Below are 26,767 nucleotides of genomic sequence, written 5' to 3'. Positions count from 1 at the left end.
GAAGAGAGAGCCAAGGCAGTGCTATAATTAGTTCAAGAGAGAATGTTCTAGAACAAGATTTATCTGGAAACCAAGTTTCATTATGTGTTTAAGGGCTACAACTCCCTGGATGAGATCCCTCACTCAGCTGTTAGGGGACTGACACTGCTGACCACCAGTGATGACTTGTCCTGGAGGACTCTTAAATGCCCATGTGGCTATCTTGCCTCAGGTCCTAGATACACAGTTGAAGAAGGAATAGAAGTAACACTGAAATATGGTGTCACTGGGAGTCAGAGAGGGTCAGCGAATGAGAAAGTCAGGCCTTGACAGTCTCAACTCCTGAGCTGAGCATCGTCCCCCATTAGTACAAAATGGAGGTCATCATTTCTCCATTTGTCAGACATTTTCTCTTGCTCTGTTCCCCAAGAATCTCTTCCAAGTAGTGTGCTTGTTGAGAATATTCAGGGAGTCTCAGTTGGGAACAAAAATGGCCCATTCCCAACTCTCCTGGGAAGGCTAAGAAGGAAGGCAGGATCCTAAAGTCACAGCAGCTTGTACCATGGGGAAAAGGTCAACAATTCTGAGACTCAATTTATTGTGGAGATGCGCCACCCTCAGAAGACAACTAGCCTGTTTGGGGACTGAGCTGACTGAACTGTCAGAAACCTTGGAAATGTTTTGCACACTGGGCTGCCTACAATATCACATCACTGGATCCAATACTTTAGGAGTTTCCTGGTCGTCTCTGCCACAAGAGCAAGAAACAGCCATTCAGTGACACCTTGCTGGATCCATGAGTGGGAAGATGGTCACTAGTTTTGGGCTTCTTGGTGGAATGCAGGCATCACATGGAGCTGAAGATCAGAAGCAGCTGGACCACCCCTTTCAATTGTGTACACATCACCACAGACCTGTGGCCCCACCCCTCATTGCCTGCTCTTCTTCCTTCACCTGGTTTACCTCACTCTTGTGTCTTCATTCTTTCATCTTTATCCTCCTTTATGCATTCAATATTTCCTGACAATTTGTTTCCTGCCATGCTCTAGGTCAGTACTAGACACAAGGATGCAATGTTGTTCTGAGCTCAAGGATCTTAAGTGAGGCTGAAAGCCATAACTATGAGTACAACAATGTTCTGTTAGAAACAACCTTCCACCAGACAGGGGGACAGCTGGATGTGTTCTTACAGCAGTTTGCTTTTGACTGTGAGATGAATCTCATGCTGCCTGGTCTGGCTGTTTTGCTCTGTGGGTGATGCTACAATTCAGATTCTGATTTTCAGCACTCCCGGGGTCGAATCGTGTGCTTTTTGTTTTTGTTTTTGTTTTTGTTTTTGTTTTTGTTTTTTCTGAGACTGGGTATTGTCAGGTAGACCTTTTTTGGCCCAGAACTCATCATCTGGCTGTCTTTGCTTTCATAACGCTGGGACTGATGATCTGCATCACCAGGCTTAGCTGGATATTATAAATGAAGACACAGACTGTTGGACAGGCAAATCAATAAAGACTATAGTTAGCTAAATCATTTTCCTCTGTCTTTATCTTTCCCTGTCTCTGTCTGTATCTATCTCTCTGTTTTTGTATTTTTGTCAGTCATTCAGTCAGTCTGCCTGTCTGTGTGTTTGTCTCTTTGTGTCTCTTCTTGTTTCTGACTCTCTGTCTTTCTCCTACATAGATACAGAGAGTGATAGTGAGATAGATATAGATAGATAGATAGATAGATAGATAGATAGATAGATAGATAGATGGGAGGAGGAGGAAAAGAAGGAGAAAAGGAGGAGAAGAAGGAGGAGAAGAAGAAGGGGGCTTTTATCAAAATGTACTTAGCTCCAGATTACCTCCAATTTACCAAATCCCTTCCTGTTGTTTCCTTCTGCCTTTCAATACATTCCCCAGAGCCTCCCACACTCAGACATAGAGGAAATATCACCAGGAGCACTCATCCTCTTCTGTCCTAGAAGCTCTGCTCTGTGCTTTACTAGATGGACACTATGAAGACTTTGCCTTCCCTCTCCACCTGGGAGTCTGTGTGCCAGAGCAGAGAATGTAGTGAATAAGAGGCAGGCTCTGAGGCTAGACCATCCAAACTCCAACTTCTCCCATGGCAAGCTTGTAATCTGGAACAAACTGACCTCTCTAGGCCTTAGGATTTTACATATAGCGCAGGGGTAAAATCCTTCCTTCAGTGAATTGATGTGAAGTTAGCCTAATGCTAGTGGAACAATGGCTAGGATATACAAATTACCCCAAATAAATATTACTTGTTTTGTTATTACAAAGGTAAAGAACCACACATGCTACCATGCTCTATCATAGATAATTTGTTTTTACTTGTCTGGAAATTCAGTTACTACAAGAACAAGGAAGACCCCCCTGGGATTTTTGAGATTTCAACTGGCTAATGAACAAGAGTTACAGGATTTATCCTACCTCAGTTGGGGCTGGGAGGTAGCAGCACAGCAGGCAAGGCTTCCTGGCTAAGCTGAGTGCTGCTATGTGAGCATCTCTGTGTAAGTGCTGGTCCCCACTCCATCATGAGATGCTAGGTATGCGCCTTGCAGTTTGAGAGAGGCAGAGGTGTCCAGGGTACCAGCAGCTTTTGCACAGAGACTTGAGAGTGGAGAGAGAGAGAGAGAGAGAGAGAGAGAGAGAGAGAGAGAGAGAGAGAGAGAGAGAAAGCTGTGTGAGTCTTCAGTGAGCAGAGGTTTACTGTTGTCATTCCTGTAAGTGAGTGGTGGAGGGAGCCTCTAGGATGACCGGAGCTTGTGTGGCTGCTTACACTGTGGTCTCAGAGGTTACTCCATATTTGTTGAGACAGACCCAATGCGGAAGTGCCTACTTGTTTGTTTATTTGTTGGAGTGTTCAATTGGGAAGTCTGTTTTCTCCTCTAGGAATAATTTTTATAAGAATCTTTTGAGTATTTTTTGATACTGTCTGGTTTATTGCTTTATTCTCTGGGGAAAGTAGTTTATTGTACCCCCTTAAAAGGATCTTTGCTTATCCCCTAAGAATAAAAACATTGCTTTTGTTTTTATTCTAAAATTTGGTGGTTTTATACCCACAGTTTTAACCAGTGGTAGACCTAGAATTGACACTCATGTGTGCAGGGGAAGGACACATGATAGAGAAAGGAGAGTTTTCATGCATGAATATACACACCATCCATCAGCACCTATTGGAGACACTGGTGTCCCCAGTCCAGTGCAGAATGTCTTCCATGAAAAACCATTTGACAATATGATGGGCAGTGCTATGTCTGAATTTTTTCTGTTCTGTTTTTCTTTTTGCTAATACTTTGTTTTGAAAAATACTTTCTCTCTCTCTCTCTCTCTCTCTCTCTCTCTCTCTCTCTCTGTGTGTGTGTGTGTGTGTGTGTGTGTATGTGTGTGTGTGTGTGTGTGTCTGTGTGTGTGTGTGTATCAATCAGGCTTCTGCCTGTCCTTGGAGCTGAACCACTCCCACAGCTCTCTGTACCTAAATCACATTGGACAGGGAGCTGGACTATCAGAAATTCAAACAATCCTGAAAACTCAGGGAGACCACCAGCTCTGCTCACATTCCTGGCACAAGAGGAACCTGCCTAGTACTCTCTGGATACAGGAACCTAGGAACAGTCAGGGGCAGGACCCTTCTGGTTTCTGCCTGAGCCCAAACCTGAAAGCCGGTTCCAGAAGTGCTGACACACCTGAGAGCAGAGGTAAGACCAATTCTGCTTGAAACAACCTGCATGGTGGCTTCAGCACACACAAACCCAGGAGCAGCTCTCTGTTCCCAGATCTGGCTGAAAGAAAACAGGTCTTCAGGAGTGCTGACATACAGGCTTACAGGAGGGTCAAGCCACTGTCAGAGACAGCAAGACCAGCTAACACCAGAGACAACCAGATAGTAAGAGGTGAGCCCAGGAACCTAAACAACAAAAACCAAGACTACTTGGTATCATCAGAGCCCAGTTCTCCCACCAAAGCAAATACTGGATATCCAAAAACACTGGAGAAGCAAGATTTGGATTTAAAATCACATCACATGATGATGATAGAGGACTTTGAGAAGGGCATAAATAACTCCCTTAAAGAAATATAGAACAACACAAGTAAACAAGTAGAAGGCCTTAAAGAGGAAACACAAATATCCCTTAAAGAGTTACAGGAAAACAGAAGTAAACAGGAGAAGAATTCAACAAAACTATCCAGGATTTAAAAATGGAAATATAAACAATAAAGAAATCACAAAGGGTGACAACCCTAGAGATAGGAAACCTAGGAAAGACATCAGGAATCATAGACGTAAGCATCACCAACAGAATACGTGATAGAAGAGAGAATTTCAGGGGCAGAAGATAACATAAAAAACATTGGCACAACCATCAAAGATAATGTAAAATGCAAAAAGTTCCTAACACAAAACATCCAGGAAACCCAGGACACAATGGGAAGATCAAATCAAAGGATAATAGGTATAGAACAGAGAGAAGATTTCTAACTTTAAGGGTCAGTAAATATCTTCAACAAAATAATTGAAGAAAACTTCCCCAACCTAAAGAAAGAGATCCCCATAAACATACAAGCAGCCCAAAGAAATCCAAATAGATTGGACCACAAATGAAATTCCTCCTGTCACATAATATTCAAAACACCAAACACATAAAACAAAGAAAGAATATTAAAAGCAGTAAGTGGAAAATGTCAAGTAACATATAAAGGCAGACTTATTCGAATTATACCAGACCTCTCACCAGAGACTATGAAAGCCAGAAGATCCTGGGCAGATGTCATACAGACCCTAAGAGAACACAAATACCAGCCCAGGCTACAATATCCAGCAAAACTCTAGATTAACATAGATGGAGAAACTAAGATATTCCATGACAAAACAAAATTTACACAATATCTTTCCACAAATCCAGCACTAAAAAGGATAACAGATGAAAAACTCCAACACAAGGAGGGAAACTACACTATAGAAAAAGCAAGAAAGTAATCTTCTTGCAATAAAACCAAACAAGGAGAGCCACACAAACATAACTCCACCTCTAACAACAAAAATAACAGGAAACAACAATCAATATTCCTTAATATCTCTTAACATCAATGGACTCAATTCCCCCAATAAAAAGACATAGACTAACAGACACAATACATAAAAAGGACCCAGCATTTCGCTGCATACAGAAAACACACCTCAGTGACAAAGACAGATTCTAAATCAGAGTAAAAGGCTGGAAAACAATTTTCTAAGCAAATGGTCCCAAGAATCAAGCTGGAGTAGTCATTCTAATATCGAATGAAATGACTTTCAACCAAAGTTATCAAAAAACATAAGAAAGGACACTTCATATTCATCAAAGCAAAAATCCACCAAGATGAACTTTCAATCCTGAAAATCTATGCTCCAACAGTCATAAAAGAAACCTTACCAAAGCTCAAAGCACACATTGTACCACACAAAATAATAGTGGGAGATTTTAACACCCCACTCTCATCAATGGACAGATCATGGAAACAGAAACTTAACAGAGATATATAGAAATTAACATAAGTTATTAACCAAATGGATTTAAGATATTTATAGAACATTTCATCCTAAAACAAAAGAATATACCTTCTTCTTAGCACCTCATGGTACCTTCTGCAAAAGTCATAAAACAGGCCTCAACAGATGCAAGAAGATTGAAACAATCCCTATCAGATCACTATGCATCCTACCAGATCACCATGAACTAAGGCTGGTTTTCAATAACAACGAAAACAACAGAAAGCCCACATGTACATGGAAGTTGAATGATAACTTGGACAAGGAGAAGAATTTTAGAATTAAATGAAAATGAAGGCACAACATACTCAACCTTATGGGAAACAATTAAGGCAGTGCTAAGAGGAAATCTCATAGCTCTGAGTGCCTCCAAAAGAAACTGGAGAGAGCATACATCAGCAGTTTGACAGACACATAAAAGCTCCAAAACCAAGCAAAGCAAATACACAAAAGAGGAGGAGAAGGAAGGATATAATCAAACTCAGGGCTGAAATCGACCAAGCAGAAACAAAAAGGACTATACAAACAATCAACAAAACCAGGAGCTGGTTCTTTGAGAAAATTAACAAGGTAGATAAACCCTTAGCCAGAATAACCAGAGGACACAGAGAGTGTATCCAAATTAACAAAATCAGAAATGAAAAGGGAGACAAAACAGAATCTGAAGAAATTCAAAAAACCATCAGATCCTACTACAAAAGCCTATACTCAACAAAACTGGAAAATCTGAATGGAATGGACAATTTTCTAGACAGATACCCAGTACCAAAGTTAAATCAGGATCAGGTAAGCCATTTAAACAGTCCCATACCTCCTAAAGAAATAGAAACAGGTATTAAAAGTCTCACAACAAAAAAGCTCAGGACCAGATGGGTTCAGTGCAGAATTCTATCAGATTTTCATAGAAGACTTCTTTATTCCAATATAATTTATTTAATGTTATTTTTATAATTAACTATTCAATGAGTTTAAGGAGTAGGACACAGAAATTCTTTTTTCTTTGTTTATTTCCCCAAACAAGGGGTTCTCTATGTCCTAAAACTTGCTCTGTAGACCATTCTGTTTGTGAACTTATATAGAGATCCTACTGCTTGTACTCCTGAGGTGTTGAGAATAAAGTTGTGCACCACCACTGCCACAGAAGTTCAAACCTTATCAACCAATCACTATAGCCTGATAGGACTTTATAGTTCCGTGTTCTCCTTTTGGAAACTCTGGAATCCAAGACACAGGCAAAAGACAAGGGTCGAGACACAAGGTCACGGAGAACTTGCTGTAGGTGCAGCACATCATCACCTTGTATTCTCACAAGCCTAGAAGTGAGGAGGGCACTGGAATTCTACAGAAGCGGAAACCAAAGCAGAATAACAGCAAGTTAGAGAGAACACGCTCTAGAAGTTGATACGTTTGATCCCCAATTCTTGTTTGCATCCTAGGGACATGAACACCTGGGAGAGTCTTCTCTGTCCACGAGCATGGGGATGCCACTGCTGACTTCCATGTTGCTGTTTCATAGCTGACTCTTTTTCTTCTTTGTCTGTTTATGTGTATGAGCTTTTGTCTCCATGTCCGTATGTGCTCCACATGCATGCCTGGTCCACGGGGAAATCAAAAGGTACCAGATCCTCTAGATCTGGAGATACAGATAGTTGTGAGCTCCCACAAGCATCCTGGTGACCACACTGTGTCCTCTTCGAGAGCAGCAAACTGTCTTTTATGATGGGTAACTTCCAGCCCCCGTACGTTTTGTCTTTTCACTAGAACCAGTGTGGCTGGGTAACTTACATCAGGGAGGAAGGACGTTGGTTTGCCCCAAGGTAGTTGAGGAAGGAAGAAGATGTGACTCAAACAGTCTCATTATTGCTTGTCTGGGCTTGGGGTTTGGACAGTAAAAAGAAGCACAGTGAAAACTTAAGCCTTTAACCTGTGTTTCATCTGACCAGGTTCTATCTCCTGTTCTCTGACCTGTTCTTATTCCACAGTTATTCTAGAAAATGGAACCCTTCACCCATGGGCTCTTTCCTCCTGCTCTGTCCCCAGGGTCTCACTTGTAGTGCTCTTGTTGTCAACATCCAGGGATTCATCCCAGCATCCCTACTGGGAACAGAAGTGAGCCTGTCTGTGCTCTCCTGGGAAAGCTAAGAGAGGAGGCAGGGTCATAAAACCTCAGCTGCTGGTCCCACTGGGAAGAGGTGAAAACGTCTGAGCTTGCCTTTGTTAGTCAGGATTTTATAGACACCATCCTCAGAATCCAGGACTACCTGGTCTTTGCAAAGGACTCCAGAGACTCAGACCCTCAAACTCTCTAGCACCTTAGACTTTTTCTAGAGACTGGGGTGCCTAACATCCTGTCCCTCTCAACTCTGTTCCTTTAGTGGGAATTTCCCATTAGTCTTGTTCTTGTAAGACCCAGAAGCAGCTGCTCTGTGAGACATTCCCTGGATTTATAAGTGGTAAGATGGTCACTGGTGTTTGGCTTGTGGGTGGGGTTCAGACACATGGTGAACTGCAGCTGAGAAGGAGTAAAGCCCTCCCATCTTTTTGTCCTCTGTGCATACATCTCAAACTCCTAATCCTCTTCCCCCATTGCCTGTTCTTCTTTCTTCTCTTTCTCAACTTTATTTCCTTCTTTCCTCCTTTTTTCCTTTATTAATCCTAATAAATATTTACAGAGAGTTTATTTCAAATCATGTTAATAAATAAATAAATAATGTGGAGGCCTGAGCTCAAGATCTCAAGATAAGCAGAAAGCCCTATGCATGAGAGAGCAGTGATGGTCAATGTCTCTGAAGGTGTCTTCCCAGTCCAGAGAGACATAGTTCAATGCTCTTTGTGGGCATGGCCATCATGATTTTGGTTTTTGGGGGTGAGGCATGTAAGTCTAATGTAGCTCCGCCTGGCCTCAAACTCATGATACAGTGCCAATTGTCTTTACACTCCTGGCGCTAAGACCTTCCAGTCACTGAATTTGTAGGTTGGGGCTACCATCATCTAGGCTGGAACTCAATCCCGACGTCTTCATCTGTGGTACTGGACTCATAGATTTGGGTTATCAGGCCTGTTGAAATACTGTAAGCTAAGTCAGAGGCCAGTGGCCTGAGAAAACATAATAGATGGTAGATGACCAAATGGGGTTTCCATGCTATGGAAACCCCACCTCCGATACTCTTTCCTTGGATTCTTCTCCTCTCAGCAGACTTCAGGGTCCTCACACTCGGACAAGAGGGAAATCTCACCAGGAGAACTGGTCTGTGGGTAGCCATTCAGCTCTGTGCTCGGAGCTCTACTCTGTGCTGAATCTCAATGAGCTCGACTAGAGGACACTGTGTAGACTTTGCTGTCTTCACCTTCCATTTCAGAGCCTGTGTTCCAGAGCACAGAAGGAGGTGACTGGGAGCCAGGCTCTGAGGCTGGACCACCTCACTTCCCACTTACTTCTCTCATGCCAAATTTGTAATCAGTCACACACCAAGGTAAGCCACATGCTCAGGAGCAGTTAGTCAACAGAAAAGTGATCCCATGCTTCTGTTTTGTTTGTTTGCTTGTTTGTTTCTTATGGGTGTTTTTTCTTCCTGAAAGAGAGTTTGGGAGAAGAAAGAACATGAATTTGGGTGGGGAGGATCTGGGAGAAGTTGGGGGAGGAAAAGAATGTGGTCAAAGAGCATTGTAACAAAAAAAATTTTTAAGATTTTTTTGGGCTGATTTATTTAATATGAGTACATTGTCATTATCTTCAGACACACCAGAAAAGGGCACCAGATCTCATTATAGGTGGTTGTGAGCCACCATGTGGATACTGGAAATTGAATTCAGGACCTCTGGAAGATCAGCCAGTGCTCCTAACTGTTGAGCCATCTACCCAGGCATTTTTTTAAAAATTTTAAATAAAAAAAAAAGACTGCATTGAAGAAGGAAAATTTAGAGGCAAGGGTCACATGGAGACAAATACAGAAATGCCAGAGGATAGAGTGGTTGCCTGACCTAGGTGAAAGGATGGCTGTGAGGGGGATGAGCAGTGATTGGTCATTAGCATAGACCATTTAGAGTAATGTTTGGAAATTTCTTTTACAAGTCTTTCCTTGATCATGTTTGTATGTGTCTATGTGCTTACATTTGTTTCAGAATTATATTTAATATTTGTATAGCTGGGCAATGCATTGAATGTGTTCAACCTTAGGGAACAAAGCCAAGTGCACACTAAAGGGTTCATTTTAATTTTCTACCCCATTGGATTTAGTCTCAGTTGTTAATATTAGATCTGTGTTACTGCAGCCCTGCTGGTAGGTGTGTGGGGATGTGAGACTGAGAAGCAGAGGTGGGTGTGGCTCTGAGGTTTTCTTCTGCAATGTCCAAATGAGTAATGGTGTGAGAATCTCTTATGCTTCATGAGTGCTTAAGAGACAGCTGCCTCCGTGAAATGCCTTCAGTCGTGTTCTCTGTTCTCCTGGAGCATCTGATGTTATGTTTGTGCATTTCTGTCTTTGTATAAATATTTTGAGTAGTTTGTTTTCGTTTTCTTGCTTACCATGAATTTTCCCTCCATGGAAAGTGGTCTTTAAAAAAATTTTACCTTGGCTTACTCTGAAATTATAAGTATGTATATTTATCATGTTTGATTCTAAAAAATGTAATTATTTTAGATTTACCACACGAATTCACAGTATATCCAGAATTAATTTTTCTCTTTGGTAGAGGGCCCTGGAAGTAAAAAAGGAAGAAAAAAATTTCCTGCTTGAATATTGGCAGGATCCATCAGCATTCCTTGGGAAGACTACAATGTCAGCATATTACATGCAAGTACATCTGTCCTTACTATTATGACTATATCTGTTGACCTATGTTAGACTGACATAGGTTCTACCTGCTTCATCTGTTTGTTTACTCTTTTTTGTGTATGTCTTATATGTATGTACATGTAACTGGCTGTGTGTCTGCATGCATGTGCGCATGTGTGTGTGTGTGTGTGTGTCTATGTGAGTCTGTGTGAGTGTGTTTGGAAATTGACATGGGGCTCTTCCTCAATTGCTTGTACCTTATTCTTTAAAGCAGCATCTCTCAGTTGAACCCAGTGCTCATCATTTCAGTGAGAGTCACTAGCCCTGCTGCTGCGGGATCCCCTGTCTCTGCCTTCCCGCAGATGGATCCAGAGTGTGAGAGGGCATGTGACCTGTCATGTGTATGTGGTGTTTCCAGGAATTCTGTGAGGTGCATTAGATGTTCATAGTGATCCTGAGCCATGACTGCCATCAGCCTCACTGGATAGGTGAGGAGACTGAGGCACTGGGAGGTTCAGCAACTTGAGGAGAGTGCAGAGGATCTGACCACCGAGCTCACAAGCCACATCCCAGCCTTGATTTATTTTTGAATAAAAACTATTGTTTTTATTTTATGCATATATTTTGCCTACATGCATGTTTGTGTACCATGTGTATGTCTGGTCTGTGGAGTTGAGAGCAAATCCCCTTGAACTGGGGTTAGACACACCTTTGAGCTGTCTGGTCCCCTAGAACAGCACTCAGTGCTTCACCTCTGTGTCATCTCCACAGCCTGTATATGTTTTCTCCCTCTATCACTGGCATGTGTCAGGTGACACACAGAATAATGGATTCTCTTACAGCCTCCACCATGTGGATGATTCCGGTGCACAACCAAAGTTGGGTTTCTGAGTTCATTCTGCTTGGCTTCTCCAGTGACCCCACAACCAACAGCATCCTCTTCATTGTCTTCCTTCTCATGTACCTGAGCTCAGTCCTGGGCAACGGGCTCATCATCATGCTGGTCTGTCTGGACACACAGCTGCACATTCCCATGTACTTCTTCCTCTGTACCCTCTCCCTGTTGGATATGAGCTATGTCACCACCACTGTGCCCCAGATGTTGATGCATCTTCTTGCTCACTCTAAGACCATCTCCTTTGCTGGTTGCTGGCTGCAGATGTACGTGTTTGGTGCCGTGGGTATAACTGAGTGCACCTTCTTTGTTGTGATGGCTTATGACCGGTATGTGGCCATTTGCTATCCACTGCGCTATACTGTCATCCTCAACTGGAGCCTGTGCATACGGTTGGCAGCAGGGTCTTGGATCTGTGGTTTCTTTTCCTCTTTATTGCATACTTTCTTCACCATGAGTCTGCCATATTGTGGGCCCAACAGGGTCAACCACTACTTGTGTGAAGGTCCTTCAGTGCGGAGCCTGGCTTGCATGGACACCCACCTCATTGAGATGGTGGACCTGGTATTGAGTGTTTTTATGATTATCACTCCAATCTCCCTCATTGTGACCTCCTACATTCGTATTGCCAAGGCAATTCTGAAGATCAAGTCCACCCAGGGCCGCTGCAAGGCTTTCTCTACCTGTGCCTCCCACCTGACTGTAGTTATACTCTTCTACATTCCTGCTACTTACATCTACATGAGGCCTAACTCCAGCTACTCTCCTGAGCAAGACAAGCAGATCTCACTCTTTTACAATGCTTTCACACCCTTGCTCAACCCTGTGGTCTACAGTCTGAGAAACAAGGACATTAAAAGGGCATTTCTTAAGGTGATGGTTTATGGCAGGTGGACTTGTGGACCAGGATGGTGAATCCTTAGATGAACATTGGATATAATGTTGTGTTTAGCATGCAGTGTCCTTGTTGTATGAGAACAGTATTGTGTATTTGATCCAACATATACCTTAATAGCTGGGGACAATATTCATGAACATAGAATACTGTATTGATGATATGACTACACCACAGTGCAACAGAAAACATAAACATCAGTGATTCTCAATCCAATGGCTCCCTTGGGGCCTGCTTTTGTTAGTGGTAGATTTCAAGTCTCCTTGCATAGTCAGTCTCAGATCTATACATCAAGAACAGAAGGAAAGAAATAATGCATAAAACCTATAACACCCAAGCTTCTCAATAGTGGTCACACATTCTTCTGCCAAAGAAAGCATCATGTTCCAGCCTGACAGCCAGATGTTGCGATTTATTTTACTCCCACACAGAAGCAATAAAAGCCATATGACTTTTTACACAATGACAATGGTCTGGTGTGTACATTTCTGGTACAGAGAAGTGAGACATTAACAGGAGTTTTGTAGCCTGCTGTATCACAAAGATCTTGCTTTGGAGGGGTTGGGGATTTAGCTCAGTGGTAGAGCACTTGCCTAGCAAGCGCAAGGCCCTGGGTTCGGTCCCCAACTCGAAAAAAGAAAAAAAAAAAAGATCTTGCTTTGGTAAAATCCAATTCAGCCACTTTTAACTCTGTCTCTTGGGATATATTCCAGAAGTCATTTCCTGATGTAAGGTTATGAAAATTTCTCCTATATTTTGAAAGTTTCATTTACATTTTGACTCATTTTATTGTAATTTTGCCCACCATATGTGGCCAGAGTCCAAATTAATTCTTTTGTGTGTGGATATCCATTTTCTCACCATTATCTGTTGAAAAAGGTGCTTGTCTCATTGCATGATACTTACACTCTTGAATCTTATTAGGTGACAATACAGTTCAGTGCTTATATTGAGATGATAACAATGCTATCCTGTTATGACTCCACTTTGTGTTTGTTTACACAGTTTTCCACCTTCTATTTCTCCCTATAACATCTGCCCACACATTTGAGATTCTCATGTCCTTGACTATAGTCCATATGTGTTGAGATTGTTAATTATAATTGTTAAGATATTTCTAAATAATTGTTAAGATATTTCTAAAATGCCTACAATTCTCTTCAGGAATAACCAATTCAAGGTTATTCTGACCATCATCTAACTCTGATCTATCTCACTGCTTTTTGCTTTTAAAACCTGTATTCCTGAACTTGGGCACCAAGAGGTTCTTTAGAAGCTCTAGCCCACTCTTGGTCTGACCATCAACACAAAGGCCTTAAAACTCTTAATTGCTTAATCAACATGGTTGTCAACAACTCTCTTGTGTGTGTCTTTTCAAGATCTGGAGTGTCAGATTCTTTTGAATAAATTCCATGTGAAAGTTCTGCTAATGTCATTCTCTTCTGGTTGCCATGGCTTTGAGATTGGAAATCAGAAACCCTCTACCCTTCTTTTTTCAAGATTGTTTGCCTCTTCTGAGGTGCTTGCAATTTCTATTGACATTTAAAATCCTTTGGCAATTTTGAAAAAGGGGGAACTAGAACTATGCTAGAGGTACATAGAATTTGTAGGGAATTATAGGATGTTGGCATCTTAACAACAGGAAGTTCAGTATCGAAGGAACCAGAAGGCATTAAATGACTACATGTAATCACTGCCCATGATGAACTATGTGCTATTTATCATACAAGGTCCCAAATCTGGTAGTGATATGTACCTCAGAATGTCACTGTGCACACACAGTTAACTCTAATGGTCCATGAACACAAGATTGCTTGAAAAAGTGGCCCAAGTGGTTTATTGCTGCTACATTTTCTCCATAGTCTGGTCTCTATGGGAAGTTCCCTAGGGTAGATGGAGGGGAAGCACAAACTCATGCTAGTTACAGACCATATTGTGTTATGTCCACATCACCTGAAGGGATCATTTGAGTTTGACCAACTGTTGGACTACTGGTTGTCTCAGGATTATCCTTTGAAGTCCTCCAGTGAGATGGACCATCTACTGCATCCTTCACTCTGGGACCCTTGAAAGGCTGATAACACTGGGGATTAGCACCTCAGAATATTAATCCAAGGATCTGGAACATGCCTTCAGTCCTTTGGACCACACTGGAGAAGGTCATGTTTAAGAAAGGTGATAGTCTTGGAATGAAGGGATATATGAATACAATGAACACTTGGAATGAATATATAATGTCTAGTTGGGTAGGTGTTGAGCCTTCCATGGAATGTCCATTCTATGGTTCTCAAGGCTCAAGGAACATCCCAGAAGAAGATACAGGACTGTATGTGATGTATAGCTGTGCAGTGAAGTACTATCTCCTGAGCGTAGCATGTCTGCTGCACTCATGGACTCACAGCTGTGCTAGTTGCCAGTACAGGGAGGAACAAAACCAAGTCTCTTAACATGCAGGCAAATATGGGTACTAGAGACCTGGAGCCTGCCTGGACTCTCTCTTGGAATTTCCTGGTTGTTGAAGCAGAAGGTGAATGTTTTCAGAAGTGAATTTGCTGGTGACTTGCCTGAGCTCCTGTGCATATATCCACATGGCTCAACACTGAGAGGGCTCTGATTAAATTCACTGGTTCACAAAATAAAAAGAATCCAAGCAAAGAGAAAAAAAAAAAGAAAGGTGATAGTAAACAGTCTTTTTTTGCAGGTTGGAGGTTGGAGAGAGCTCCATTTGTTAAGTCACGGACACCTTTTTAATCTTGCTGTGGCATTTTTCTGCCTCTTTTCTGGTACTGTAACTCCTTGATCTGGGAACAGGGAGGATCTGTTTAGGTCTATGTACCCCTCTCCAGGGCAAAGGGAGCTGTCCCATGGCTCACTGGATATTTTTGTTTAATTGTAGTTCACCCAGTACTATCAGTTTTTGTCTTCTTATCTGCCTGGAGACCCTGAGGATGACCTGGTGAGACCAGGAGTTGAACTACACAGAGAAGCCTACCTGGGGCCACGCTGAGGGCTTAGAGGGGCCCAGTGTTGGTTTAGGAACCAAGGAGGACTCAGAGGCCAGATCTCCAATGTGTTCCCAGTGCCTGGGCTGTGCTGGGAGGACAACAGAGCTCCCTGTTTGTTAAGAGACTTTCTGTTGGTCAGACTGGTAGACCTCTAAATGACTCCAGTTGTTGCTGTTATCTTGTTTTCTGCTGTCACTTTGACTCTGTATTTTCTGTTGTTGTTTTCTCTATGTGTCTTATATCTTTACCTGTCTTTCTGTCTCATGTCAATTAAATGGACAAACAACAATACTTATGTTTCGTAATGCTGTTCCAAAGGTCATCCTCAAAAAGCAGAGCTCTTGGAACATAGCGTTAGATGGCTGTAGGTGGCCAATCTGTGCCCCGTGACCAGGCTTTGGGCTCAATGTGCAGCTTTAAAGAAAAGTTGTGCCATGAAAAGATTTTGCCTGTGCCAAAGCCTACAAGCAAGTCACTCCATTCTGGCACCAGTATGTGGCTAGAGCTCTGGTGCCGTGCCTGTAAACACTTACTATGGCAGCTACCAGGGTAGCTCTCCCTGGGAATTTAAACAGTAAAGGAAATAGGAGAGTTTTGTCTGTTGGTTGTACTGTTGGAAAGTTTCATCATGTGTGTGTGTATGTGTGCGTGTGTGCGCATGTGTGTGTGTGTGTGTGTGTGTGTGTGTGTGTGTGTGTTCTGTGTGTGTTCTGGTGTTTACATAAGTTTTGTTGCAAACATGGAGCCGAGGCAGAATTGCAATGGGCTTAATGGATATACGAATGTATGGTGGATACTGTATGTCTCTGGTTTTGAATATGTAAAGTCCCTGTTCTGTCTTTCCTCTAGTTGGCTGCCAGTACTCAGAATTTTTCTCTGGGCTTTCTGGCCACTGGAAGCAATGTAGCAAGGATTGAAATGGCATGTGGGTATAGATAATATTAAAGTGGTTTTATGCTATTCTGCTTTATTGAAGAACAGGCCCTGAGACTGGGTTATGGCTCATCCTTCTCTAGACTCAACCATGCTTTTGAAGTCTCTATATCTGGGGTCAAGTGTTGGGATAGGTAGAAAGAGAAAATCAGAATAGCTAAAGGGATTATTTGTTTCAATTAATTGTCTAAAACTATCATATGAACTTTCTATGGTTAAAAAGCATCTGCATGGGTGTGGCTGGAAGAAAGACACCCAGGTACCAGTGGCAGGCACCACTAAGATGAGCAAATATGATGGAAAGATGGGTAATATGGAGCATGTGGAGGAGAGAATGGAGAGAGCGTGAAGCTCAGGAGTTTGTACACTATGGAGAAAGGAGGAAGTGGTCGACAGCAGTGAGGGACAAGAGATACAAAAAGCCTGTACAACCATCTGATGCCATGGTGACATCTGGACCCACGTTGCTGCTGGGACCATTGAGGTGCTTCATAGCTGAGGTCTGTGTTGATATCAGAAAACCATATTACCACGAAAGGCCATGGGAATGTGCTGAGCTAGCCCTGCCCCACGCTGGCCATCAAACCCAGGAGAGCTGGTCCTACCCCTTTACCTGGGCAGCCTGGGATAGCTAGGTCTGGGTTCGTGGGTTCATGAGAGCTGCCTCAATGCTGGGAATGGGGAATGCAGCCCTGCCCCTCATTTGGGAACCACAGTAGATCTGTCCCTGGTGGCCAGGATGTGGGTAAGAGTGACCAAAGGACATAAGCTGAGGATTTCTGGTCCCACCCTTGTCTGCCATGCTGTGCCATGAGCACAGGAAAGATGCCCTCCATTGCCCCTTTCTCCATTCCCAGCTTATGGTACATGGAGAGCTGTTCCCAACATCATGAGGGCAGGATGTTATGCCTCATCTAGGAAGCACAGTAGAGCTGGCCCTGGTGACATGGGTGGATGAGCAGCTCAGCTACCGCCCAGGCCAGAATCCATCGATGTGGATTGGGCCTCCTCAACATCTACCCCTCAGGTCCCTTAGAAAAGTCCAAAAGCACAATAATGAATAAATGAATCCCAAATATTGGGCATTAAATTGTTTGCATTGTTGACTCTTGATTTTGTCTTATGCAGACATTATGGTTATACCCTGTATGTTCCCTCTTGAAATAAAAGATTCCTTACTTTGACATTGCAGAGTACACAGCTGAGATGTTTTAAACTTTTCAAGAGGAAATGGTGGAATTGTATAGAAAAATTAAAGAACTAGATATTTTTAAAGTAAGACCTCTTAAAGATATTTAAATTTATAAGGCTAAGGAACATTTTATATTTGAATATATTTTATCACATCCCTACAAATATACAATCTCGAGAAAGAGACAAATAAAAGGTTGAAGAATTGGGCCGCAGCTGTGAACATCTGGGATATTCCTATCTTACAATGCAGCAAGACAGTGACCTACCTAAGAGGCAACGGCCTCTCCTCATGTATGGTCTCTTTAGGGCAACAGACACTGACATCGAACAGCCTTGTTTTGGCTAACACTGATAAGCCATAGCTATTTTGGTAAACCGAGTCATACAAGAAACTGTTGTGTTACATGATGGTGCACTATGTAAGGGCCAGGAAGGAAGTGTTGCCAGTCTCCTTATGGACTAGATCCCAGATTAAAAGAAAACCTTTGGTGTTTAAAAGACCTTCAATTCAGAAGTTGTTGTTTTTTAAATATAAACTGTTAAAGATGATTAAGAGTTCATATGTTCAGAACTATTCTTGTAGTTCTGCTAAGTACTAATGTAATTAGTGATAGGAAAAGGCTTTATTTAACCTTCTGTCTGTGTTTTCAAGGTATGACCTAAAGCAAGTAACTAAAAACAAGCAAGGGGTTGTTTAGCTCAGAAATACTTTATTGGTAATGGGTGGGGAAGACAGAGACAGAGAGGGACAGAGACAAAGGCAGAGAGAGACAGAGAGAGCTCTCAAAGGTGCAATTGTTATCAAAGAAGCCTCTAGCTCTTCCCTGATATCTTCAGCAGGCCGAACCATGTCAGTGTCATGGTGGGAGGGGCTCCAAGCCAAATCAAGTCAATAGGCATTGAACTCAGGGCCATCCAGCTGATTGGATTTCTAGTCATAGAGTGAGGACTACAAACCTCTCCTAAGCAACTTATTTAAAATAGGCAGAAACTTTGCATTCTTTAGCATTCTTGTCTATGGAGGACCTTAGAGGCAACCCAGACTGCATCTCTGTGGGACACACTTAATTGCTTCTGACATCTATTTAAGCTTTTGTATTTTGCTAACAATTAGGTTTTCCATGTATAATAATCAGATATCATGTAACATTATGAGGACCCAATCCCGCATTTACTAGAACTCTTGAGTCGAGAGTTCCAAATATAAGGTTTTCCTTTAAATTCCTAAACTTTAACTTCTGTCCTTGTCTATTTCTGTCTCAGCAGATTTCCAATCAGCTGGCAGACATCCTCCAGGAATCAGCTGTGGACATCCATCTGCTGAGCTCTGGACTTGAGGAAGGCTGATGTGAGTCAGTCCAGCCAATGTGATTGCTCCTTGTTCCTTCAGCTGGGTCAGCCATTCGGATGCTTCTGGTGAATGCCTCATTGCCCAGCATTTGACTAGCCTTTCAGTCTTCCTGAGCCCTGAGAATGATTCCTTAGTTTTACCTAGAACTAATTACAAAAGATATTACATCATCCCTTGTCTCTCAATAGACTCAAATGCTAAGTGAAAAGGAAACTACCCAGCACAGAGGACAAACGGCATACAAGGAAAATGACCCAGGTTTATCAACAGGCAGCTCATTAACTAAATTAATTCTATAGTATGATAGGACACTTGGCCTGCTCTATGCAGAGTAAAAAGGTATTATATGGCACTAAATGAAAATTTTCATTTCTACACATACTAGTCAGGATTATAATCTGGATGTATTAAAAATATTACAAAAGGGGGACCTAAGATGTAATAAATGACTGGCTGGCTCCCACTCACATTCCCAGTTTCCTCCTAGATAGTAACTATTGTGGGCCATCAAAGGATCTTTGATCTTTCTGTTCCTGTCTGGGTACCAAAAATCTGATGATTATTAGTTACCAATATTAACAGGTATCCATGATACACTCAAGAATTTAACGCAGGATACAACTCAAGGGGGGAATATAAGAACCAGAGTTACCCTGCATGCCCTAACTGCCCAAGGACAAGGTAATGTCCTGGGATGCTGGGAGATGTAGTTCTTGGGAAGTAACAAGTCACAGTTTCTTTTTCCCCTTAAAAGAAATGTGTTTGACCCAGGTGTGCTGGATGTACTTGATCACATATGGGTGGGAGTTATGGAGGCAGGAAATAAATCAAGATGTATACTTACCCTGATTGGACCTGAGAGCAAGTGCAATGAGTTATGAGTTTCACATTTTTAAGCCTCTACAAAACATGATTCAGCAGTCATGTCCTGGAAACCCAGAGGTGGACCTGGACACCAGAGTTCTTGGTCCTGACCAGTTTTTAATTAAACTTGCTTCAAATTTGGCTCACCTTTATGAAACTGGTTTTTCATGTGTGAATCTCAGGATTAGTAGTTCCAAGTGGTTAATTCTTCCAGCAACCCCAAATAGGAAGAGGTTACTGTTGGTGGTTTACAGAAGAGAGAGCCAAGGCAGTGATATAATGAGTTCAAGTGAGAGTGTTCTAGAACAAGATATATCTGGAAACCAAGTTTCATTATGTGTTTAAGGGTTACAACTCCCTGGGTGAGATCCTTCACTCAGTCGTTAGGGGACTGACACTGTTGACCACCAGTGATGACTTGTCCTGGAGGACTCTTAAATGCTCATGTGGCTATCTTGCTTCAGGTCCTATATACACAGGTGAGGAAGGAATAGAAGTGACACTGAAACATGGTGTCACTGGGAGTCAGAGAGGGTCAGTGAATGGGAATGTCAGACCCTGACTGCCTCAACTCCTTTGCTCTGAACTGAGTATCTTCCCCCATTAGGTCCAAAATGGATGTCATCATTTCTCCATTTGTCAGACATTTTCTCTTGCTCTGTCCCCCAAGAATCTCTTCCAAGGAGTGTGCTTGTTGAGAGCATTCAGAGAATCCCAATTGGGAACAAAAATGGCCCTTTCCCAACTCTCCTGGGAAGGCTAAGAAGGAAGGCAGGATCCTAAAGCCACAGCAGCTTTTACCATGGGGAAAAGGTTGACAAGTCTGAGTCTCAATTTATTGTGATGCACCACCCTCAGAAGACAACTAGCCTGTTTGGGGACTGAGCTTGCTGAACTGTCAGAAACCTTGGATATGTTTTTCGTACTGGGCTACCTACAATATCAACTCTCTGGATCCAGTTGTTTAGGGGTTTTCCTGGTTAGTCTCTGTCACAAGAGCAAGAAGCAACCCTTCAGTGACACCTTGTTGGACCCATGAGTGGTAAGTTGGTCACTAGTCTTGGCTTCCTGGTGGGATGCAGGCATCACATGGGGCTGAAGATCAGAAGTAGCGGAACCACTTCCTTTCGAATGTGTACACATCACCATAGACATGTGGCCCTGCCCCTCATTGCCTGCTCTTCTTCCTTCACCCTGGTCTACCTCACTCTTGTGCCCTTCATTCCTTTCTCTTCATTCTCTTCCCTCCTTTATGCATCTAATGTTTCCTGACAGTTTGTGTCCCGCCATGCTCTAAGTCAGTACTAGACACAAGGATGCGGTGTTATTCTGAGCTCAAGGATCTTAAGTGAGGCTGAAAGCCATAGCCATGAGTACAGACAGCAATAGTCTGTTAGGAAACAGCCTTCCACCAGGTAGCAGCAGCTAGATGTGCTCTTAGGACAGTTTAGTTTTGACCGTGAGATGGATATCATGCAGCCTAGCCTGGCTGTCTAGTTCTATGGTTGATGCTACAATTCAGATTCTCATTTTCAGTACTCCAGTGGTCGAATTGTATGGGTTTTTTTTCTTCTGAGACTGGGTATTGCCAGGCAGCCCTTTTTGCCCAGAACTCATCATCTGGCTGTCTTTGCTTTCATAATGCTGGGACTGATGATCTTCATACCAGGCTTAGTTGGATATTATAGATGAAGACACAGACTATTGGACAGGCAAAGCAATAAAGACTATAGTTGGCTAAATCATTTTCCTCTGTCTCTGTATCTCCCTGTCTCTGTCTGTATCTATCTCTCTGTTTTGGTATTTTTGTCAGTCAGTCAGTCTCTGTGTCTGTCTCTTTTTGTCTCTTCCTTTTTCCAAGTCTCTGTGTTTCTCGGTCTCTGTCTTTCTTTGTCTCATTCTCTGCCTCTGTCTCTCTCTCTCTTATATACACACACATACACACATCAGACAGAGAGAGAGGGAGAGAGAGAGGGAGGGAGAGAGAGAGACACAGAGAGAGAGAGAGAGACAGAGACAGAGAGAGACACAGAGAGACAGAGAGAGAAGGAGAGAAGGTTGAGGATGAGGTGAAGGAGAAAGAAGAGGAGAAGGAGAAGAAAAAGAAGTGGAGGAGAAGGAGGAGGAGGAGGAGAAAGAAGAAGAAGAGGAAGAAGGAGGGGGCTTTTACCACAATGTACTTCGGTCAAGAATACTTACAACTTACCAAATCCCTTCCCATTGTTTCCTTCTCCTTTTCAATACATTCCCCCAGAGCCTCCCACACTCAGACATAAGGGAAACCTCACCAGGCAAGCTAGTCTGTAGCTAGCCATCCACCTCTGTCCTAGGAGATCTGGTCTGTGCTCAACTAGAAGGACATTGTGAAGACTTTGCCTTCACCTCCCACTTGAGAGCCTGTGTGCCAGAGTAGAGAAAGTAGTGACTAAGAGGTAGGCTTTGAGGCTAGACCATCCAAACTCCAACTTCTCCCATGGCAAGCCTGTAATCTGGAACAAACTGCCCTCTCCAGGCCTTAGGTTGCTACATAAAGCACATGAGTAAAATCCTTCCTTCAGTGAATTGATGTGAAGTTAGCCTAACGCTAGTGGAACAATGACTAGAATATACAAATTACCCCAAATAAATATTACTTGTTTTATTATTACAAAGGTAAAGAATCACACATGCTACCATGTTCTATCATAGATAATTTGTTTTTACTTGTCTGGAAATTCAGTTACTACAAGAACAAGGAAGACCCCTCTAGGATTCTTGAGATTTCAACTGGCTAACGAACAAGAGTTACAGGATTTATCCTACCTCAGTTGGGGCTGGGAGGTAGCAGCACAGAAGGCAAGGCTTCCTGGCTAAGCTGAGTGCTGCTGTGTGAGCATCTCTGTGTAAGTGCTGGTCCCCACTCCATAGTGAGATGCTAGGTATGTGCCTTGCGGTTTGAGAGAGGCAGAAGCGTCCAGGGTACCAGGAGCTTTTGCATAGAGACTTGAGAGTGGAGAAGGAGGGATGGAGGAGAGAGGTTGAGCATATAGCTTCAATGAGCTCATCAGTCTTCAGTGAGCAGATCATTGGGGTCTATTGTCATTTTGGTAGGTGAGTCTTAGAGGGAGCCTCAGGGATGACAGGAGCTTGTGTGATTGTTTATAGCCTGTGTGTAGTCTTACGGCTGCTTGGTGCTTATTGAGACAGCCACATCTTAGAAATGCCCTTTACATTAATTAATTACATTACATTACATTACATTACATTACATTACATTATTCTGTTGGGAAGTCTGTTTTCCTGTAAGACTCCGCTACAAATCTTTGTAAGAACTTTTGAGTATTTCTTTTTTCATATTTTCTTGTTCATTTTTTTTTAACCTGGAGAAAGTATGTATTGTGCCCTCTTAAAGGAATCTTTGCTTATCTCCTAAGGATAGAAATATTTATTGGGTTGCATTCTAAAATTTGGTTGTTTTATACCCACAGTTTTAAGCAGCGGTAGACCTGGAATTGACTCTTGTGTGTGCAGAGGAAGGAGGGCGTGATACAGAAAGGAGAGTTCTCATGCATGAATATACACACCATACATCAACATCTACTGGAGACACTGGTGTCCCCAGTCCAGTGCAGAATGCCTTCCATGAGTCATTTGACTATGTGGAGGGCAGGGCTGTGTCTGATTTTTTTCTGTTCTGTTGCTGTCTTTGTTGATTCTTTGTTTTGGGGTGTGTGTGTGTGTGTGTGTGTGTGTGTGTGTGTGTGTGTGTGTGTACTTGTATGGCTGGCACCTTTCCATGGCTTCACAGATTGCACTGTGGCTGACAGACTTGGCCTAAGGCCAACTTCCCCGATGAGCCACGTTGTTATCCCTCAGTGATTAGGGGTGGGGGGGGGGGCTGGCAGGGGTTAGAAAGTATCTATTTTATGGTTATGTCTCAATTGATATTTCTTGAATATTCAATTTTTACAGTGTTTGACACAAATTCAATGCACACACAGCATATTCTTAGAGTTTTGCATCTGGAGAAGCCCTGTGTTTACCTTCTCCTATGACACTCTTAACTTTGACCACTTAAAGACATCCTCCAGTTCCCTTACTCTCTATTCGCTGTTCCTTAACAATTTGTAAGTGGTAAAAGTGATTCGAAGTTAGGCAGATTACAGGTGTATAAGAACTTTCATATTCCATTTCAAATTCATTTCTATGGCTAGGCCATCTGCATCATTCACCATTAAGGACACGAGAACACTAATTTGAACAGGGAGAATACAATATAAGAACTTGCTAATTGACAAAAAGTACACTGGCAAAGAATGTCTAAGAGTCTAAAAAAGTACAGAACTAACAATCCTAACTACCAGGCTCTACCTGTAGGCTACAGGAGTTGTAGGCTGCAGGGGTGTGCACAGTGAAGGCTGCAGAGGTGTCCACCATGAAGGCTGTAGGAGTGTGCACAGAGAAGGATCTAAAAATTCAAATCGCATTATTTCTTCGCTTACCCAAGACAAAAAGCCTAAATATTAGGGAATGGTATGGTGGGAAAGGAACAGGATAGCTGAGGCAGACTTTTATTTACTTTTTCAAAATATACTGCCTCATGTTGCTTAGTCCAACCTCAGACTCCTTATTTAGTTTATGCTTCAAAGAGCTCCTGATTGTCCTTCCTCTGTCTCTCAAGTGATGGGATGACAGATGTGTCACCACCTTATAGAGCCTGTCTAATCTGGACAGAGATCCAGACTCTAACGAAGAAATTGTTAAATAAAGAATGTGCAGTCTGTTAGTGGACATCACCTGACAGAGTTTGCATGAACTGTCCACCATGTGGCCAGGGCTGCTCTGTAGACGCAGCTGACAGGGAGCCTGCTAGAAGTGCCAGGATTACAGTTGCTGGTGGGGGGGGGAGGGGTAAGAGACAGAGTGGCACTTGTCATGCTGGCTGTTGGTTCAGTGAGACCATGGAGGTGAACACTGCCAGTCCAACACATCCACTGGCTTTGGAGATCAGGAAGGGAGGACTCAAGACCAAGGAGGGAGGACTCAAAGCAGCAGCTGCAAAAGGGCCGTCCTGCGCTTGTTAAAGTTCAGAGCCTTCCACAGCCCTCTGTTGATGAAGCCTTAGGATGCACTAGCTGGTCAGGTAGAAAGGGTTCCATGGTGTAAGGAGAGGCCACTTGAACATGGACACAGGCTCTACAAGGTTGATGGTCATTTCAGGTCTTCTAAGGCACCTATTGCTGGATGGGTGAGAAACTAATGTAAACTATGGAGTAGAATGAGAGTATGAGACAGTCTAGGACATGCCATGTGTTATGTGCCATATCCAGAGTTATGTTAGATATGCTAAATATTCACAATAATCTCAGGCTGTCACTGTCATCAGCTTCACTTTATAGGTGAAGAGTCTGAGGCATTGAGGGGTTAAAAAACTTGGGAAGAGTACAGAAAAAAAGCAGTGTGCTCAGAATAACCACTCCAGCCTTCCTACCTCTGTAGATGCCATTTTTCTGGGCTACCATGAATCAGTTGTTACATAAATGTCTGGGATTCTCTTACAGACCCCATACTTTTAATGATTCCAGGGCAGAACGAAAGTTGGGTTTCAGAGTTCATCCTGATTGGCTTCTCCAGTGACCCCACAACCAACAGCATCCTCTTCATTGTCTTCCTTCTCATCTACCTGAGCTCAGTCCTGGGCAACGGGCTCATCATCATGCTGGTCTGCCTGGACACACAGCTGCACACTCCCATGTACTTCTTCCTCTGTACCCTCTCCCTGTTGGATATGAGCTATGTCACCACCACTGTGCCCCAGATGTTGGTGCATCTTCTTGCTCACTCTCAGACCATCTCCTTCGCTGGTTGCTGGCTGCAGATGTTTGTGTTTGGTGCCCTGGGTACTTCTGAGAGCATCCTCTTTGTTGTGATGGCTTATGACCGGTATGTGGCCATTTGCTATCCACTGCGCTATACTGTCATCCTCAACTGGAGCCTGTGTATATGGCTAGCATCTGGGACTTGTGTCTGTGGTTTCTTCTCTGCTTTGTTACATACATTCTTTACCATGAGACTGCCCTATTGTGGGCCCAACAAGGTCAACCACTACTTCTGTGAAGGTCCTTCAGTGCGGAGCCTGGCTTGCATGGACACCCACCTCATTGAGATGGTGGACCTGGTCTTGAGTGTTTTTGTGGTTCTTACTCCAATCTCCCTCATTGTGGCCTCCTACATTCATATTACTAAGGCAATTCTGAAGATCAAGTCCACCCAGGGCCGCTGCAAGGCTTTCTCTACCTGTGCCTCCCACCTGACTGTGGTCACATTCTTCTATGCTCCAGCCACTTACATCTACATGAGGCCCAACTCCAGCTACTCTCCTGAGAGAGACAAGCAGATCTCACTCTTTTACAATGTCTTCACGGCCTTGCTGAATCCTGTAGTCTACAGTCTGAGAAACAAGGACATCAAAAGGGCATTTCTCAAGGTGATGGGACATGTTAAGGTGGACTCATGAACCAGCAATCTGGGAAGCTGTAGTTAAAGTATTCCCTATTTAATGGAAAGACAGTGTCTTTATTATCTAAAGCTGATTTTTGCATTCGAATCATTGTAGTACTTAGTAATTGGGACAAAAGCTCTTGAAACCAAGATGGCTGCCTTGATGGACAGACTACATAAGGTACAATTCCAAATACCTCAATGATCTGGCTCTATTATAGCTGCCATGGTTCATTTATTGCTCATCTTTTTAGTTGTAGAGTGTGAATGGCCTACTGGGCTCTCACCTCCACCCTGACACTTATATTGATCCTGTCATCGTGAACCCGAGGGAAAGGATAGTGGACCAACTCACAATGACTCAGCTTCTCAAGAATGACTTGATTCTCTTTCCACACATCTTTTTAGCCACACCAATTAGTATGATCCAGCCTGATAGGAGAGGGAGGGAAGATTTTTGTGTATAGAGACATAATTCAAGTTATTGGCACTAGGCTACAGTGTATGAAGGTGTGTCCCTGTATATCCAATTGTTAATTCTGTCCCAGCAGAGAGCTAAATGCTGGCAGATTTTGGTATTGTTATTTCCTTGGCTCATTACTGGTCTCATACTGTGTAAATATTTGTTCTTCCTCATCTGCCTATGGTAATCTGGAATTGTATGTGATTGGCTGTAATAAGTATCTGATGGCAATACCTAAACAGGAAGGGGAGGGCAATACTTCCTGGGAGACAGAGGGGCACACTAAGAGAAGAAATAACGTGTAGGAGATCCAGCCAAGGAACAGGGATGTGGCAAGAGGGGCCAGAGCAGAGGAGAGAGGTAGAGCTAAGTGCTATTTTGTTATAAATGCCAGGGCTAGT

At 42.9% G+C, this 26,767-nt stretch overlaps 2 protein-coding genes across 2 annotated transcripts; both read left to right on the top strand.

Annotated features, from left to right (window-relative positions):
• Positions 1-11,088: 11,088 nt before the first annotated feature.
• Olfr1330-ps1 (olfactory receptor 1330, pseudogene 1) lies at positions 11,089-12,096 on the top strand. Its single transcript, XM_087551775.1, has one exon. The coding sequence runs from the start codon at positions 11,089-11,091 to the stop codon at positions 12,094-12,096; it is 1,008 nt and encodes a 335-aa protein (XP_087407901.1).
• Positions 12,097-24,977: 12,881 nt separating this feature from the next.
• On the top strand, positions 24,978-25,919 carry Or10ak14 (olfactory receptor family 10 subfamily AK member 14). Its single transcript, NM_001001071.1, has one exon. It carries the CDS (start codon positions 24,978-24,980, stop codon positions 25,917-25,919), a length of 942 nt encoding a protein of 313 aa, NP_001001071.1.
• Positions 25,920-26,767: the final 848 nt, after the last annotated feature.

This window comes from Rattus norvegicus, chromosome 5 (assembly GCF_021556685.1).
Source record: "Rattus norvegicus strain SHRSP/BbbUtx chromosome 5, alternate assembly SHRSP_T2T, whole genome shotgun sequence".
Lineage (NCBI taxonomy): Eukaryota > Metazoa > Chordata > Mammalia > Rodentia > Muridae > Rattus > Rattus norvegicus.
Note: the sequence above shows the minus strand (reverse complement) of the source record. Positions and strands in the feature narration are given on the sequence as shown.